This window comes from Ranitomeya imitator, chromosome 1 (assembly GCF_032444005.1).
Source record: "Ranitomeya imitator isolate aRanImi1 chromosome 1, aRanImi1.pri, whole genome shotgun sequence".
Lineage (NCBI taxonomy): Eukaryota > Metazoa > Chordata > Amphibia > Anura > Dendrobatidae > Ranitomeya > Ranitomeya imitator.
Genome location: NC_091282.1, coordinates 1140319215 through 1140338880, shown reverse-complemented (window position 1 = coordinate 1140338880; position 19666 = coordinate 1140319215). Strand labels below are relative to the sequence as shown.

Here is a 19666-nt window from a genome sequence, read left to right as displayed (position 1 = left end):
CTAACATAAAACATCTAGGATTTACCCAATCATATGATCTCTTATAATCACATACCCTTATCGGTATCCACCAACGCCATGATCGCTAACCCTGCCTGAAGGCAGTGGGGCGCAGGCACAGCCACGTCATACCGGGACTGCGCCTCATCACATGACCCGACAGAGGCCGCGCCCGGAAGTGACGAAAGCCAGTGCCGCACCTCCACACATCCCCAAGCCAGGCAGCTCACCACGGAAACGCAGGTAAACATCACCGCGTCATCTCTAAGCCCCGCCCCCCAGTCAATCCAGGAGAAGGAGCCCAGGCACAGGCGCAGTGCGTGCGGATCGGAGCCAACCACACGCAATGCACAACTGCGCCCACACCACCCATCACCCAGCACCGACTAGCAGGTCAGGGATCAAAGAAAAACGCATCAATAATGAGACTCATCTAGGAGATATTACATAGAGATCACCGATATAGAATGTATTCCAATTGAATCTTATATAAGCAAGTCAGCGCATAAATATAGATCGAGGAATAGCAAAATATACTAAATCTATAGCCACCATAGTGAACATATAATAAAATACATAACAGCCACACTGTGGCAGTCGGGAACTTGGAGAAGCTTCTTCTTTAGAGATAGAGATATCCTTTATCCATGTAAATCATCCAATTTTAATACATCCCAACATCTTCAACCATATCCATCCACCGACTGTCACATGTGTGCCTGTTACAATAAAAGCATAACAAATACCCAAAATGTTAAAAGCATGATGAGCAACATATACGAAAAGAAAAAGGGAAGAAACATAATATCATAAAGGGGGGGTCCAATCAATAGGTACATCCATGGAGGTTGAAATCGATGTTTAATCCCCCTGGTTGTAACGAACCTAACGTATAGATCCATTTCATCTCTTTGGTTTTAAGCATTTGCAGCCTATCCCCACCCCTTCTCAAAACCGGAACATGATCTATAACCCTAAATCTAAGCTGGTTCAGTAAATGCTTCCTATCAATGAAATGTTTTGGTACTGGCAACTCAGTGATTCCCGTTCTGATAGTACTTTTATGTTTGGTGATGCGAGCCTTCACCTCCATAGTTGTTTCGCCAATATAGGCGAGTCCACAGGGACAGGTAATCATGTAGATAACATAACTGGACAGACATGTGTATCTCTCCTTTAAATAAAATTTCTTCCCAGTGTGGGGATGACAAAAATGGTCACCCTTCAACATGTTATTGCAGCAAGCACATCCGAGACATGGGAAATTCCCATGTTTCGGTGTACTCAATGTTTTCTGAACCACATTTTTAGAGGACCCAAAATCAGATCTCATTAGTCTGTCCCCTAAGTTCTTACCCCTCCTATAAGACATCATGGGGGGCAATTTAAAACCTGACACCTGTGGTAAACCCCGTTGTAAGAGGGCCCAATGTTTTTTTATTACACCACCAATCCGATTACTCACAGAGTTGTAGGTGGAAACAAAAGGAATGCGATCACATCCGTTTTTGGAGGAGACTTTCTTACGGACACTATCCCTCGTTGAATTTCGGGCTTTGGTTTTAAATGCCTCCACATTTTTTCTTGGATAGCCCCTAGCCACAAATTTCAAACACATGTCCTCCAACCGTTGGTCTACTAAATTATCATCAGATACAATTCTTCGTACCCTTAATAATTGGCTCCATGGGAGCGAATCCACCATCCTTCTAGGATGGTTGCTGTTGAATGACAATAAGCTATTTTTATCCGTATCCTTAATAAAAATGTCCGTTTTTAACCTACCTCCATTTTTATAGACTAAAGTGTCCAAAAACTGAATCTGTGAAGTCGAATATGACAAAGTAAATTGCAATTCTGGATAAATCTAATTGAGATTGACATGAAACCCCTCTAGGTCGACCAAACTCCCCTCCCATACAACAAAAATATCGTCGATGTAGCGCCACCAGGCTCTGACGTGGCGCCAAAGGATGGAATGGTACACAAACCTGTCCTCAAATACCGCCATATAAATGTTGGCATAAGTGGGGGCCACATTAGACCCCATGGCGGTACCTCTTAACTGAAGGAAGAACTCATCACCAAAGAGGAAATAATTCCTCCTCAGGATGAGCTCCAACAGTGTGAGGACAAGCTGTGCACACTCCGGGGCCACGTCAGAGCCCGACAGCGCACATCGAACAGCCTCTAATCCTTTGTCATGCTCGATTGACGTATACAATGACGTCACATCGAACGATGCCAAAATGGTTGATTCAGATACCATCAAATTCTCAATTTTTTCAAGGAAGTCACCTGTGTCCCTCACAAATGACCGTGCCGACATCGCAAAAGGACGTAATACCTTGTCCAGGAACACTGCGGTTTTACTATACAGTGAACCCCTCCCGGAGACAATAGGTCTTCCGGGGGGGTTTTCCAGATCTTTATGGATTTTAGGTAACACGTATAGCACGGGTATAACCGGTGCTTCAACAGTCAGAAACTCAGACAGCTTGTGATCAATCAATCCCATGGCCAGGGAGTCACTGATCACAAGCTGTAGTTCTCTCTGGAATCGTACAGTGGGATTACATGTTAATTTCTCATACACAAGATGGTCTCCCAACTGCCTACATATTTCTGCCTTATACTTAAGGCTATCCATTATAACCACTGCTCCGCCTTTATCGGCCCTTTTGATGGTTATTGCAGTATTATTGGCTAGATCATTAACAGCCTTCCTCTCTAATGTAGTCATATTATGATATGCAGCAGGTTTATATGTATTTTTCAAGTGGTAAATTTCTTTCTGAACTAATTCTATATAGGACTCTACAAAGTGATTCTTAGCAGGTGGCTGGAAAGAACTCTTATTATATAGGCCCAATTCTCTAAGTGAAAAACCTTGTATAGATTCACCCACATCATAATTCTCAGTCTTATCAGAAAAATATGATAACCTCAGCCTTCTAAAAAATGCCTGCAAATCAATTTCAATACCAAACCAGTCTGGATGACTGGATGGACAAAACGACAGTCCTTTAGATATAACTTTAAGTTCAGTCTCTGATAGAACAATCGAAGAAATATTTACCACTAGGTCATGACCATCTGTCATGGATTCTTCATATTCCTTGTTCTCATTGCCATTGTCCTCCCTGATTTCTGTTCCCTGGAAAGTCCCTTGTTTTCTGTGTTTCCGACCCCCTCTCCGCCTCCGTTTCCTGGAGTAGTTTTGTCCATCCTGGCTGGTTCTAAAAAATGTGCTCCTCTACTGCCCCCTGCAGTAGAATCATCCGTAGAATCGGATTCAGCTATGGTGAACCCAAAGTTGGAGTATTTACGTGTTTGTTGTCTCCTTTTACGTCTCGGTGGCATATTCGCTCCTTTGTTATTCTTAGGAAATGGATTAGATCTCATTTGCCAGGCAAAAACCCGACCTCCTTTATAGTCCTCCATATCCCTAAACCACTTAGTTCTTTTTGTGGTTTCTATATCGGATCTAAATTTAATCAAATTCTCCTCCATTTTGGTTTTAAGGAAACTCCAATCCTGTGTTGCCATTTCTTTGGTAAGCTGGTCTTCCCATTCAACAATGTTCTTTCTGGTCATCTCCATTTCTTTGTTTAGAAATTCAATGTTCAATAGCATCATATCAAATGCAAATTTATTGGAGATGGCCTCAAATTTTGCACAGAATTGCGTATTCTCAGGAAAAAGGGTTGGCCTAAGATGTGGGCGTAACCCCCGTGGGATTCTTTTCACTCTATAGTACTCCGTCAATGTAATAGCATGGAGCTCAAGTGAAATTAATTTTCTCTTCTCATTCTCCCACCGCTTTTTCAACATATCAGTAGTTGGCTTATTTAAAAACGTAGTGTCCACAGTTGAACCAGACAATATCCGTGTTGCATCATCATCGGTATAAGAAAAAGTTCTGGCCATATCAGAGTCACCCATCTCTGACATTATATTACCTTCCATCTTAATGGTGGTTGAGGTGCAGGTCCGTCCGGGTTCAGTCCAGCATAAATCAAGTGTAGATGACAGACAGCACTCCCTTATTTGGGCGCACGTTCCATATCCAGGGAACCCACCTGGGTAACACGTCACAGTCTGCACAAAGGAACAGCGCTCCACCGGGTGTATAGATTAAAATAAATCCTTTATTCGGCCATAAAGCACAAGCGACGTTTCGACCATAAGCAGAAGAGACTTGTTTGTGCTAAACAACACAAGGAATGGACATTAGACCAGTGGAAATCTGTGCTTTGGTCTGATGAGTCCAAATTTGAGATCTCTGGTTCCAACCATCGTGTCTTTGTGTGACGCAGAAAAGGTGAACAGATGGACTCTACATACCTGGTTCCCACCGTGAAGCATGGAGGAGGTGTGATGGTGTGGGGGGTGCTTTGCTGGTGACACTGTTGGAGATTTATTCAAAATTGAAGGCATACTGAACCAGCATGGCTACCACAGCATCTTGCAGCGGCATGCTATTTCATCCAGTTTGCGTTTAGTTGGACCATCATTTATTTTTCAACAGGACAATGACCCCAAACACACCTCCAGGTTGTGTAAGGGCTATTTGACCAAGAAGGAGAGTGATGGGGTGCTACGCCAGATGACCTGGCCTCCACAGTCACCAGACCTGAACCCAATCGAGATGATTTGGGGTGAGCTGGACCGCAGAGTGAAGGCAAAAGGGCCAACAAATGCTAAGCATCTCTGGGAACTCCTTCAAGATTGTTGGAAGACCATTCCCAGTGACTACCTCTTGAAAAATCAAGAGAATGCCAAGAGTGTGCAAAGCAGTGATCAAAGCAAATGGTGGCTACTTTGAAGAACCTAGAATATAAGACATAAATTTCAGTTTCACACTTTTTTGTTAAGTATATAATTCCACATGTGTTAATTCATAGTTTTGATGCCTTCAGTGTGAATGTACAATTTTCATAGTCATGAAAATACAGAAAAATCTTTAAATAAGGTGTCCAAACTTTTATTAATTTTGTTAGTTCACTTAGCAAACTAGGTCTGATCACTTGCATTATATACAGCAATAGCACAGTATTGCTGTATAAAGTAAAAATCACTGTCTTCTCCGATACCCAGACACAGGCTGGATGTCACAGAAGCAATCATATGGTAGGCACGGGGGCACATATACTGACGTCTTTAGACAACGACATTTAAGAGGCTAACAACAGCGATTGTTGGTGCGCCGATCGCTGCTGTTTGAACTGCCAGCTACAGTCATGGCCAATAGTATTGACACCCCTGCAATTCTGTCAGATAATACTCATTTTCTTCCTGAAAATGATTGCAAATACAAATTTGGTATTTTTATCTTCATTTAATTTGTCTTAAATGAAAAAACACAAAAATAATTGTCCTAAAGCCAAAGTGGATATAATTCCACACCAAACATAAAAAAGGGGGTGGACAAAAGTATTGGCACTGTTCGAAAAATCATGTGATGCTTCTGTAATTTGTGTAATTAACAGCACCTGTAACTTACCTGTGGCACCTAACAGGTGTTGGCAATAACTAAATCACACTTGCAGCCAGTTGACATGGATTAAAGTTGACTCACCCTCTGTCCTGTGTCCTTGTGTGTACCACATTGAGCATGGAGAAAAGAAAGAAGACCAAAGAACTGTCTGAGGACTTGAGAAACCAAATTGTGAGGAAGCATGAGCAATCTCAAGGCTACAAGTCCATCTCCAAAGACCTGAATGTTCCTGTGTCTACCGTGCGCAGTGTCATCAAGAAGTTTAAAGCCCATGGCACTGTGGCTAACCCCCCTAGATGTGGATGGAAAAGAAAAATTGACAAGAGATTTCAATGCAAGATTGTACGGATGTTGGATAAATAACCTCGACTAACATCCAAACAAGTTCAAGCTGCCCTGCAGTCCGAGGGTACAACAGTGTAAACCCGTACTATCCGTCGGCATCTGAATGAAAAGGGACTATATGGTAGGAGACCCAGGAAGACCCCACTTCTTACCCCGAGACATAAAAAAGCCAGGCTGGAGTTTGCCAAAACTTACCTGAAAAAGCCTAAAACGTTTTGGAAGAATGTTCTCTGGTCAGATGAGACAAAAGTAGAGCTTTTTGGGCAAAGGCATCAACATAGAGTTTACAGGAGAAAAAAAGAGGCATTCAAAGAAAAGAACACGGTCCCTAAAGTCAAACATGGCAGAGGTTCCCTGATGTTATGGGGTTGCTTTGCTGCCTCTGGCACTGGACTGCTTGACCGTGTGAATGGCATTATGAAGTCTGAAGACTGCCAACAAATTTTGCAGCATAATGTAGGGTCCAGTGTGAGAAAGCTGGGTCTCCCTCAGAGGTCATGAGTCTTCCAGCAGGACAATGACCCAAAACACATTTCAAAAAGCACTAGAAAATGGTTTGAGAGAAAGCACTGGAGACTTCTAAGGTGGCCAGCAATGAGTCCAGACCTGAATCCCATAGAACACCTGTGGAGAGATCTAAAAATGGCAGTTTGGAGAAGGCACCCTTCAAATATCAGGGACCTGGAGCAGTTTGCCAAAGAATGGTCTAAAATTCCAGCAGAGCATTGTAAGAAACTCATTGACGGTTACCGGAAGCGGTTGGTCGCAGTTATTTTGGCTAAAGGTTGTGCAACCAACTATTAGGCTGAGGGTGCCAATACTTTTGTCTGGCCCATTTTTGGAGTTTTGTGTGAAATGATCAATGTTTTGCTTTTTGCTTCATTCTCTTTTGTGTTTTTTAATTTAAGACAAATTAAATGAAGATAATAATACCAAAGAATTTGTGATTGCAATCATTTTCAGGAAGAAACTGAGTATTATCTGACAGAATTGCAAGGGTGTCAATACTTTTGACCATGACTGTATATGATATAGCCGGAATGTGCTCTGCGGAGCGGAGCTGTTGAGCCTGCTCCTAAGTTCCAAACGCGCTCCCTGATGTAAAGGTATGGTACATCAGGGCAATAAGCGGCTGAATAGGTTTACAAAATAGTAAAAACAAAACTCCCTTTTCATGTTCAAACTAAATGTTTTATTAAACTGAAACTGTGACAAAACATTGAAAAATACTGCGTTATCCATGCACATTCCTAAAGAAAAAGCTGACATAGATGTAAAAAAACAAAAAATAAATTAAAACCAGTGCCATTTTCAAGTCATATTCTTGCTTGCCTAAAAGACTAAAAATGTGATAAAATATAAATCACAAAACGAAACCTGAGTTATGACCAAAACATTCAGCAGAAACATTAGTCATGCAGCACCAAAACTTCTAGTTACAGCAGCAGGAATCGATTAGAAATCAAGAATAAATTCGATACGACCCATTAGACATCCAGAGCAAACAAAAAGCAGAACATAAAATAAAAAATATACACAAAATTTACAGTAAAAACAACAACTATACACATAATGGCAGGAAGAAAAGAGAGAACATTCAATCATGACTTCTTTCAAAGTGTCGATATTCTGTTCTCCAATCTGATTGGACACCGGTTATGAGGAGAGACAGGGCAAACGCTAAGTGTAAAATGTAACGAAACGGTAAAATTCCCCAAAAGTTTCAATTAATAGAACCCACAAACCAGATTCTTCTACAGTCATAATATTGCCTTGGCCTATGTCTCCCCAATTACATATCAGGTAGAAGAACAGTCTTTGAAGGTGTTGTCCAACTATTGGGTCAGTATTTTACTTAAATTCATATATTTGAGGGTTAAAAATCATTTTTTGCAATTGGGTTTCATAAAAATTATTACACAAATTTGTTATTTCAGTGCAAATTCAACTTTGATGAGTCTATAGTCATAAATCAGAAGAGAAGAACTCAGAGGAAGTTAAAGACTTAGGCTGTGTGCACACGTTCAGGATTTTTCGCTATAAAAACGTGATAAATCCGTGAAAAAAACCCCATACATTAAGCATCCTATTTATTAAAATGCAATCCGCAATTTTTGTGCACATGTTGTGGTTTTTTCCACGGCGGAATCACATTCCGGAAAAACAAGCAGCATGTTCATTCCTTGTGCGGAATCGCGGCGATTCCGCACACATTGGAATGCATTGATCCGCTTACTTTCCGCATGTAACATAGTAACATAGTTAGTAAGGCCGAAAAAAGACATTTGTCCATCCAGTTCAGCCCATGTGGCTATGCCCGCCATGCGGGAAGTAAGCGGATCATGTGCGGTTCGTACCCAGGGTGGATGAGAGGAGGCTCTCCTTCAAGCACTGTGAACCATATAATTGTAAAAAAAAAAAAAAAAGAATTAGAATAAAAAATCATGATATTCTCACCTTCCAACTTCCCTCACGAGACCGTACATCATCTGAGGTCATTCTCGCAATGCATTATTGGGACCGGAGCATCGCGAGGAGCGGGAAGACTAAATTATTTTTAACGTTCTATCTTTTTACTATTGATGCTGCATAGGCAGCATCAATAGTAAAAAGTTGGTCACACTTGTCAAATATTATGTTTGACAAGTGTGACCAACCTGTCAATCAGTTTTCCAAGACATGCTACAGATCGCTTGGAAAACGCTAGCATTCTGCAAGCTAAAAACGCTTGCAAAACGCTAGTGTTTAGCGGGAATACGCATGCCAATTCCGCATGCGATATACCCGTGGCGGGAGTTGTGGAAATTTCCGCGGCAACTCTGCAACGTGTGCACTAAAGGCCCCTTCACATTTAGCGACGCTGCAGCGATACCGACAACGATCCGAATCGTTGCAGCGTCGCTGTTTGGTCGCTGGAGAGCTGTCACACAGACCGCTCTCCAGCGACCAACGATGCCGGTAACCAGGGTAAACATCGGGTAACTAAGCGCAGGGCCGCGCTTAGTAACCCGATGTTTACCCTGGTTACCATGCTAAAAGTAAAAAAAACCAAACACTACATACTTACCTACAGCCGTCTGTCCTCCAGCGCTGCGCTCTGCTTCTCTGCTCTCCTCCTGTACTGTCTGGGAGCCGGAAAGCAGAGCGGTGACGTCACCGCTCTGCTTTCCGGCTCACAGACAGTACAGGAGGAGTGCAGAGCACAGCGCTGGAGGACAGACAGCGTTAGGTAAGTATGTACTGTTTGTTTTTTTTTACTTTTAGCATGGTAACCAGGGTAAACATCGGGTTACTAAGCGCGGCTCTGCGCTTAGTTACCCGATGTTTACCCTGGTTACCAGTGAAGACATCGCTGGATCGGTGTCACACACGCCGATCCAGCGATGTCTCCAGGGAGTCCAGCGATGAAATAAAGTTCTGGACTTTATTCAGCGACCAACGATCTCCCAGCAGGGGCCTGATCATTGGTCGCTGTCACACATAACGATTTCATTAACGATATCGTTGCTACGTCACAAATAGCAACGATATCGTTAACAATATCGTTGTGTGAAGGTACCTTTAGCCTTACAATCTCACCCCTAAAACTAAGCTCCTTGATGGATTTTCAGTTAACTCGTTCTATAGCCAGAAAACCGTGAAAAATTTCCAATGAATGCCAAGTACAGAAAAATTAATTTTAGCCCCAAATACACACATTAAAAAAGTCCCCAAAAGTGGACAACTCCGTTAAGTAAAATCAAAAATGTTATTCAACAAGCAAATATCTAACGGCGATTTTGCAAAAATTTAGTGCGAAGACAAATAGGTACGTGGTAAAAACAGAAAGTCGTTATTTCGACTGAACGGAGGCACAAACTTTTTAATGAACATAACATTTTTTTTTTCCAAACACATAGTACTCAAGCATAGTGCAAGCCTGCAAATCATCAAAAACCCCGAGAAACAGGAGTTACATTGGTCAAACATCAGAAAAACATTGTACTTGAAAACTCATGCAGACAGAACAGGTACACTCATCTCAACCACAAGTGTTTAAGTCACAAAAAAAAGTAAATGGAACTTCATCATCCGGAGGCGGATGGCGACCCATCCAGAAACAGAAGAGAAGGGAATGATTCCAGACAAAGTAAAACCAACTCCAGTCATAGGTGCCGTTTACTTATTCAAATGAGGATCAAGTCGGCAAATTAGCAATGCAGCATTGAACAGCTAAATATTTTACATCAATATTCAGTAGTACGATCGCCTTTCCTGGCCTCCGATGTAGAAACTATCAGTTAAATAAGTGCAAAAATAATGTAACAACTAGACTTGAAAGCAATGGAAAACAAGCTACTACAGACAAGGTGCCGATGTAGCGCCAAATACAGTGGATTGACTTCAGTTAAATTTTGCACATACGGCATTGGCACCGAAAATCATAGAAATGTGTATTGATGCACGACACTGTAAAACAATTAAAGGGAACCAGTCACCTGAAAAAAAAAACACCATTAGCCAGCAGATATGGGGTCAATCTGCAGGTTAATAGCGTTCTGACACCATGCAGTGTAGCACCAGCAGCGAGACCCCCACTGCCAGCAGGAAATGACCTTTATGCCCCCGGCAACGTTCAGCTTCCAGTCTAGGGGTGGCGCCAGCACGTCTTCAGTCACTGCTCTGTGTATTGAGAGGCACTGACTGACAGCAGGATCAGCTTTAGAGCTGGCTGTCAGTCAGTGTCGGGCCGCGGTTACAGCCGCTACTCTCTATACACAGAGTGGTGACTGAAGACGTGCCGGCGCCATCCCTAGACTGGAAGCTGAACACTGCCGGCGGAATAAAGTTATTTTCCTCCCAGCAGCGGGGCTCTCCGTGCTGGCACCGCATTGCGCCGTGTCAAAACGCTATTAACCTGCAGATTAACCCCATATCTGCAAGTTATTAGCATTTTTTTCCATGACAGGTTCCCTTAAGATACACAGGGCTTCCAAAACTAACTCGCACTCACTTTCATTTTGTAGAGACGCCCCCTTTGACAAGGTAAAGGGTATCGCCCAGTAGTTAGTTAATTTACATATTTATAGGAGTAAAAATAGAGGAATGGTGCAATAAAAAGTTATAATGAAAACAATGCTCTTGTTAATTCACGGGAAATAAGTTATAAATAGACACGTCAGGAGAGATAAAAGGTCCTCAATAAGGAGGGGCCCTGCACAAAAGCTTTGTATAAATCACTTTACCCAGCACATTCTTTAAAAATATCCTGTTCAATCAGATAATATACCCCCTAAAATAAAATAAAAAAATTGTCCAAGATGCGAAACCTCCTTTAAGATATATCCAGGCCCTTTAGTACTTCCTGCTCCCCCTAGATTATAACATTTAGGGTCTCCTGGACCTCTGCACACACCTCACTCGGCAATCTAAGGGTATGTGCACCGAGTATTTGCAGCAGACTTTTCTGCACCAAAAACGAGTTGTCAGGAAACCCGCTACTTAAAATACAGAAGTTTTTTTTACGTGCATTTTCACTTGTTTTCTCCCCATTCATTTGCATGGGTGAAAAATGCCGCAAAAACACTAAAAGAATTGACATGCTGCAAATTTGAACACTCTCTTTCCACAAGTAAAAAAAAAATTAAACAGCATGTGCATGAGTTTCTAGCAATCTCATTCACTTCGCTGGTAACGTAAAGAGCAGTAAGTTTTTTTTTTCTACCCTCGAAAACCACGTGGCAAAAACGCAGAGTGTGCACAGGCCCTAAAAACTTAGGAAAGCATAAAAGTGGGGAGCAGCCGGCAATGCAGCTAGACCTCCCTGATTGGGGGAATGGGGTCGGTCTTGAATATAGGTTAGAACATTATTCGATCATATAAGATAAGAAATGTTAAAGCTTTTCTTTTCTTCTACATATTTTAAAGGTATTCGGGGATATATTTTGTGGAGTTGCTTTTATGCGGATACATTTGCTATAGTATTTATTATAACTTGTCATGGAGGCACTTATAAATTAACTGCATATTACAGATGTAGGCATTTATCTCCGGCTCACTGGGATTTTATTTCTTCTGCTAAGCACCTATATGAATAAAAGTATAACCCACATATAACCTACATCTTATGTGGTAAAAACCTACATATTATATGTTAATGTTTATGCAGATAAAGCTGTTCCGATCACTTAGAGGGAACAACATGTTTACATTAAAATAATATTTATAAGTAAAAAGAAATGTGTATGCAGTTTACACATAAAAAAAGTTTTTTTTTGTCTTTTATTTAGAAAGGAAATACTGGACAATTAAATTAAAATAAATATTGTTTTGTTTTCTTGATATATAGAAAATACAAAAAAAAAAACTAATAAAATGTGTGTGTAAGGGACATTTTATTTACTGTAACTAAGAATTCATTTACTTTCACTCATCAAAAACTATTCAGGGAAAAAATATTTAAGATGTCGAAAAAAAAATAAATAAAAATTATATATCTATATATATATATATATATATATATATATATATATATATATATATATATATATATATATATATATCTATCTACACACACACTGTATATAAAAAATTGTATTACCAAAGGGAAAATACAACATGGGCTAAATTACTTCAATGTTTAAAAAAAAAAAAAAAAAAACCACAGGAAAACAAAAACAGTAAAAAACATGGAGAGGCAAGAAAGAAATGTATCATGCGACACAGCAGTTAAAGTCACGGGCTTCAGCGAAACGCATCACCCCTCGCGTCTTGACACACAGGCAGATGCAGCACAGCAGACACATTTGCTACTTTACAAGATAAACAGAAATGCATGAATAAGACGAAAGGTGTAAAATGTCACAGATAATAAAAACAAGGGCCCTGGCAGCGCATTGACAGTGCCTCATAGACAGGATCACAAATTCCCTTATTGAGCAAAATGCATCTTACTGCTTCTTCAATCTCCGAAGTCGCACGGAGAAGAGACGCAGCGTAAATAAGAAGCCATTGTGTCTTTGGCAAACATATTTATTAAATAGTTTGACACATAACCCTCTACCGCGGCTGCGCTCGGATCAGTGAGGCGGGAGGACCTCAGGTCTTTCACTTCTGAATTCCAGAACTGTCGTCAATCTTGTAGACTCGTGATCCAGCACTTTGATGGTCAGTAGAATTATCTGGATGGTCACTAAGGCAGCAAGGCATTTCTTCCTTCTTAATACTGAAACATCCTTCCGTCTAGCACATTTCCTATCACAGTTGTGTTAGTCTTCTTACTGACGAGGTGAAAGTAAGATTTTGAATGTTTAGAAACAATTTGTTCGATGTCTTCTTCAGGAGTCGGGAGACAGTTTTGACCACAGATCTTCTTGAAACCTGAAGAGAAGCTTTGATATTTCACGGTTATATTTCTCAAGACGGAGACGTCTTGTTTCACCATTCGTCTGGTTTTTGCTTTGTAGTGTCATAAGCTCGGATTACTTCTGACTGTGAGACAATGCCATTCTCATCCTGGGAGAAAGCGTATCCATCTGTAAAAAATGAGAGGAACATTTTATGGACTGGTAGAACAAGCTTACACTCTGGTCGCACTGGTGTTTGGCTTTACAGGTGCCTAAATGTATATTATGGCTCTGTTAGAAGAATCCTACTAATAAATAGTTTGTCGGAAGGTTTACTTTTTTTTTTTCTTTGATAGTGGCTAATTTTTCTGTGACCAGCAAAAAGCCGCTGAGGCAGATTTAAAAGGTAGTCAAACCATAAAAGTAAATAAAAGAGTATATAAAGAACATAGGTTATTCAAAGTCTGGGTTCACATTGCGTTAGCGTATCCGCTAAACGGATTGCACTAACGCAATGTCCAAAAAGGGATTGCGTTCGGCAATCCCGCTAGCGCAGATGCCCGAACTGTGCTAGCGAGGAACGGACCCTGAATGCTGCAAGCAGCGTTCGAGGTCCGTCCGAAACTAACGGCACATCGCAGACGCATGCCAAAAATGGCATATATGTTTGCGATGCGTTCGGGGTCCGTTAGCACATTGCAGTCAATGGGTGCACTAACGGATTTGTTACATGGCGTTAATTGCGACAATTTCGCCATGTAACAGAGTCCGCTAGCGGACACCCATTAACGCAATGTGAACCTAGCCAAAGACTCTAAAAAACAAAAAAAGCAGACCAGGGGTGATCAATGGCTTTTTTATCAGGACTCAAAAAGAAATGCCGGTTGTAAACAAAGATCATCAAAGTTCATAAAGAAAGTAGGCCCACTAATGTAAAAGTGACGGATAAAAGCCACAAGGATTAAAACACAGATAAATGTTTAGGCTGTCAAGCATCAGTCATATAGTCTGTTGCCACTGTTGGCGATATATTAAGCAAAAATCAGGGATGGTAAAATTCAATATAATATTAAATGCAGGAAAAATGCAAAAGAATAAAAAATAAAATATCTAGTAAGAGGCTAAGTTTGGACCAATACCACAAAGTTTTTCTCTGTTAACAGCTTCCTGTTAAAGCTCTTCCTGACAGGGCGATATTTTATTTTGTACTTTTGTTAATTTTCTTATCCCTCTTCCAAAAGCCATAACCATTTTACTTTCCTACTGGTATATCCACATTAGTTTTTTTTTTTTTTTTTAAGACATCTCTACTTTACCAAATAAATTACTGAAAAGTGGGAAAGAAATTCTGTGTGTTGTAAAATGGTGAAACAAAATGCAATACAGCCGTAGCTTTTTTTTTTTTTTACGGTATTAATTGTTCAGTAAAACTGACCTGGCAACATGATTCTTCGGGTTAGAACGATTACAGTGATAACCACCATGTATAGCTTTTATTATATTTTTGTGGCTAAAAAAAAATAAAAATTAATGAACTTTGTAAGTAAAAATGTTTGGCTTGTGTCTATTTTGTGAGTTGCGTGATTTTTTTCCTCCATTTTTCCATCAATGGACTTGCATGAAGGGTGTGGCGAGCTGACATTTTTTATTGGTTTCATCTTTTGGTTGTACTTTTGGGGAGAGGTGCAGAGGCTACAGTAATAGGTTTATTTTTTAATTCTTCATATTTGAACTGGGAAAAAAAAAGTGATTCAAACTTTAAAAAAAAATATATATATACTAAAAACGTTACTTTTTTACTTTTAAGGCCCCCTCAAAGAATTGAACCTGGGATCCCTTGTTCTATATTCTGCAAGACTACAGTGTTGGAGAACGGTTCCAAGATGAAAGCAATCTACTTAAATCCTGCTGTTCGAGATGGACAGTGGTTAAACTGTGGCAAATCGGAGGAAGCTTTGGTCGTCGTTGCAGTAGGCACCGGCTATGTATCAAGCAGGTTCGGCTCCTTGTTCTTCTCCATAAGCCTTACCTCATTGAGTGAAGTACCTCACACGTCAGTAAGGTGTTGACGGTTAGTAAGGTGTTGGAGATTTGTCTCATCTGGGCGATTTTTAAAAAAAAAAGTCATGTCTGTTGGATCATCTGCCAACATCTCTATGGGAAGCTATACAGGTGCACTACTACTCTTTCCAAGATATTTACCCAACTTAAAAATAGTCCAAAAAAAGACAAACGTTCCTACAGTGTGGGCCGCTCTACATATAGCAGACGAGTACTTACGAAGCAGGTTTTGTTGTACAGATTCTGAACGATACATGTTGACTGTGTTCTTCTTGAAAACATTTTTCAGCAGCTGCGCCCGCTCTGTTAAACTGTGTGGGCACACAAAAAAAGTTGCAATCATGAAAAACAAGAATAAATAAAAAGATTTTGGCAGAAGGATTCAGATGAGGTGTAAATGCTTTTTTATTCTAAATACAGTCTCCAGTTTCCACGAGAAGGCGGAATAAAGTAAGGTGCGTTTATAATGCTTCAATATTTTATTGCAGCGCTGCATTCAGCAAATCATAGCTCTTCACGGTGGAGAAATTACCGTAATTTATTGGAGCAGTGACAAACCTTGGTAACCGAATGGATATGAGGAAGAAAAAAAAGCTGGGAGCTCCGTATAATTTGTAACTGTATTTAAATTCTATAAGATGGTTATACCAAGACAGAGGAAAAAACATGTTACGATTAAGACTGATTAGTTAAAATGCGTCAACATTTTCTTCTGCTTTGTTCGGACGATCTTTTACTCCTTCACCCTGATGCCTGTTTTCACCTTCCTGACCATTCCAAATTTTACAATTCTGACCAGTGTGGTATTAACTCTAGAAAACTTCAACAAACGTTTAATTCTTATGCCTTTAAATCAGAGATATATCACACGACAGTTAATAAATAACATTTCCCAAGTCTACTTTACATCAGTACAATTTTTGAAGTATAATTTTCTTGTTACAAAGTTAGAAGGGTTACAAGTTGACCAGCAAATTCTCATTTTTACAACAAAATCATTTTTTTTTTTTTTTTTAGGAACCACATCACATTTCAAGTGACATAGAGGTGTCTATCTGACGGAAAATACCCAAAAAGTTACATCATTCTAAAAACAGCACCCCTCGGGGTGCTCAAAACCACATTCAAGAAGTTTATTAACCCTTCAGGTGCTTCACAGGAACTGAAGCAATGTGGAAGGAAAAAATGAACATTTAACCTTTTTCCACAAAAATTGTATTTAGCCCCAATTTTTTAATTTTTACAAGGGTAATAGGAGAAAATGGACCCCAATATTTGTTGTGCAATTTTGTCTGACTAAGCCAATAGCTCACATGTGGGGGAAAACTACTGCTTGGGCGCACAACAGGACTTGCAAGAATCATTAGCGGACTCCATGCTGTGTTTGGAGAGCCCCTGATGTGCCTAAACAGTGGAAATCCCCAAGTGACCCCATTTTGGGAACTAGACCCCTCAAGGAATGTGTCTAGATGTGTGGTGAGTAGGGTTGAGCGACTTTTACTTTTTTAGGGTCTCACACTCTCTCTCCCCTCCGTTCCTGAACAGACAAGCTGGTGTTACACATTGCAAATCGCTACAGCGCACAAGCAACAAGATGACGATAGGCGTCCACGCCCCTAAGACCTATGTCATCACTCTGCCCACGCTCCTTCATTGGTTGAAAAAAAATGGCGCCAAACGCGTCATACGAAACGCGACTTTGGCGCGAAGATCGCCGACCGCATGGCCGATCCCACACTAGGATCGGGTTTCATGAAACCCGACTTTGCCAAAAGTCGGCGACTTTTGAATTTGTCCGATCCGTTTCGCTCAAGCCTAGTGGTGAGCACCTTGAACCCTCAGGTGCTTCACAAACATTTATAACAAAGCTGTGAAAATAAAAGATCACATTTTTCTCAAATTTTGTTTTAGCCCCAATTTTTTGCTTTTCACAAGGTTATCAGAAGAAAATGAAACCCACAATTTGTTGTGAAATTTCTCCTGAGTATGCCAATACCCCATATGTTGGGGAAAACTACTGTTTGGGTGCACGACAGGGCTCGGAAGGAAAGGAGCGCCTTTTGACTTTTGGAGCGTAAATTGTCTGGAATCATTAGCAGATGCCATGTCGCATTTTGAGAGCCCCCAACGTCCTTAAACAGTGGAAACGCCCCCCACAAGTGAACTCATTTTGGAAACTAGACTGCTCAAGGAATTAGTCTAAACGTGTGGCGAGCACCTTGAACGAACAAGTGCTTCACAGAGTTTTACAACGTTGATCTTTGAAAATGAAAAAAAAAATGTTGTACAAGCTCCAAATGTTTTCATTTTCACAAGGCTAGCAGGAGAAAATGGACGACAAAATTTGATGTCCAAGTACTCCTGAATACACCAATACCCAATGTGTGGTCGAAAACTACTTTTGAGGCACAGTGCAAAGCTCAGAAGGGAAGAAGTGCCATATTGGAGTTCAGATTTTGCTGGACTGGTTTCAGGGTGACATGTCACAGTGGCAGAGTGTTGTGAATTCTGTTATCGAACTCCCTCCTGTGGTCATGAATGGTACTTCGGCGAGTTCTGTCCATGGACTCCCTCTGGTGGCTGTGAGTGGAGCTGCTGGTTCTGAGGTTCCTTCCACAGGTGACCTAGTTTATTCTTTGGCTGGCTGCTCTATTTAACTCCACTCAGATCGTTACTCCATGCCAGCTGTCAATGTTCTAGTACTGGTTCAGTTCGCTCTTGGATCTTTCTGGTGACCTGTCTACTCCAGCAGAAGCTAAGTCCCTGCTAGTTTATTTGTTGTTCTTTGTTTTCTTGTCCAGCTTGCTATCATGATTTTGCCTTGCTAGCTGGAAGCTCTGGGATGCAGAGTGGCACCTCCGCACCGTGAGTCGGTGCGGGGGTCTTTATGCACACTCTGCGTGGTCTTTTTGTAGTTTGTTGTGCTGATCGCAAAGTTACCTTTTCTATCCTCAGTCTGTTTAGTAAGTCTGGCCTCCCTTTGCTGAAACTTGTTTCATTCCTGTGTTTGTGACTTTCATCTTTACTCACAGTCAATATTTGTGGGGGGCTGCCTTTTTCTTTGGGGAAATTCTCTGAGGCAAGGTAGGCTTTATTTCCTTTCTCTAGGTGTAGTTAGCTCTTAGGCTGTGAAGAGGCGTCTAGGCAAAGTTAGGTACGCTCCACGGCTATTTCTAGTGTGTGTGATAGGATTAGGGGTTGCGGTCAGCAGAGCTCCCACTTCCCAGAGCTTGTCCTGTGTTAGTTTAACCATCAGGTCATTCCGGGTGCTCCTAACCACCAGGTCCATAACAGCAGAGCCCCTTAAGTGCCAGAACAGCAGAATCCCCCCAAAAGTGAAGGAAGTTTTACAAACTACTCTTCACAATCAATTCATCTAGGGGCTCAGTGATCATATCAACACTAGGTGTTTCACAAAATTTTTTACCACTGGGCAGTGAAGAAAAAATAATTAAATTTTTACAACCAAATTGTTGTTTTAGCCCAACATTTTAAATTTTCACACTAAGAAATGGGTAAAAATGGCACGAAAATTTGGCCGATAATGTCTGCTGAATGTAAAAATACCCCAGGTATGTGGCTGTACAGTACTGCTTAGCCACACGGCGAGACTCGGGAAAGACGGAGTGCTATTTGACTCCTGGAGCACAGATTTTCCTAGAATAGTTTGCCATCTCCATATACAGAGCCCCAAACTGCAAGAAAAGCAGAATCCCCCCCCTCAAGTGACCCCATTTTGGAAATTATACCCTCCTGGGAATTTATCTACAGGTGTAGTGACGATTTTGACTCCAAGGGTGTTTTCCATAAAAAAGCAGCAGTGGATGTTGTGGAGTGAAAATTGCAAACTGCCATTGTAGTGCCCAGTACATTGTAGTGCCCATCTAAAGCTTCTGGAGATATTTACCCGTAAATTAGGCGGACTGTCTTAGTTACAGAAATGCCAAACGTGTGGATGCTAAATGTAGTTCAGGCACACTGGAGCTCAGAAGGGACATTTAGATTTGGGGGTGCATCATTTGAATTTCTTTTGGGTGGGGGCGGTGGATGAGGAGCCTTTTCAACTTTCCAGAGCCTTCATACTACCAGTAACATTGAAGCTCCCTATATTTCCGTTAACAGATGATGTATCTGAGTGCGGACATGCTTTTTTTGTGGGTTGACTTGAAGCTTTTATTGGGAACACTTTACATAACGTTTGGGATCACATTTATTCGGTGCACTACGCTGTGCATTTACATCAGGGTTTCCATTTAAATCTCCAAGTAACGCGATTCAGTTGAAACCCCTGAGGGATCCATTCACTATAATGAGGCACCAGAGTTACTCTGGACCCCATCTGGCCTCTGATTAGCGGTGTCCTTTTCAGAGTACTGTGGTTGACTGCGCTTTTATGCATGTCTAAAAAGACGGACATCACTGGATCACAGGCCAG

The 19666-nt window shown here is 41.1% G+C and overlaps 1 protein-coding gene across 5 annotated transcripts in view; it reads right to left on the bottom strand.

The window, feature by feature from the left end:
• Positions 1 to 12835: 12835 nt before the first annotated feature.
• Positions 12836 to 19666, bottom strand: part of ATP8A1 (ATPase phospholipid transporting 8A1) — a 291307-nt gene continuing 284476 nt past the window's right edge. For all 5 annotated transcript variants that reach the window (XM_069744529.1, XM_069744527.1, XM_069744530.1 and 2 more), the window contains 2 exons: positions 15451 to 15542; positions 12836 to 13359 (listed from right to left, as the gene is read on the bottom strand). In XM_069744529.1, coding sequence (XP_069600630.1) covers positions 13262 to 13359; positions 15451 to 15542 — 190 coding nt within the window. In that variant the 3' untranslated portion in view covers positions 12836 to 13261. The remainder of the gene's footprint in view (positions 13360 to 15450; positions 15543 to 19666) is intronic.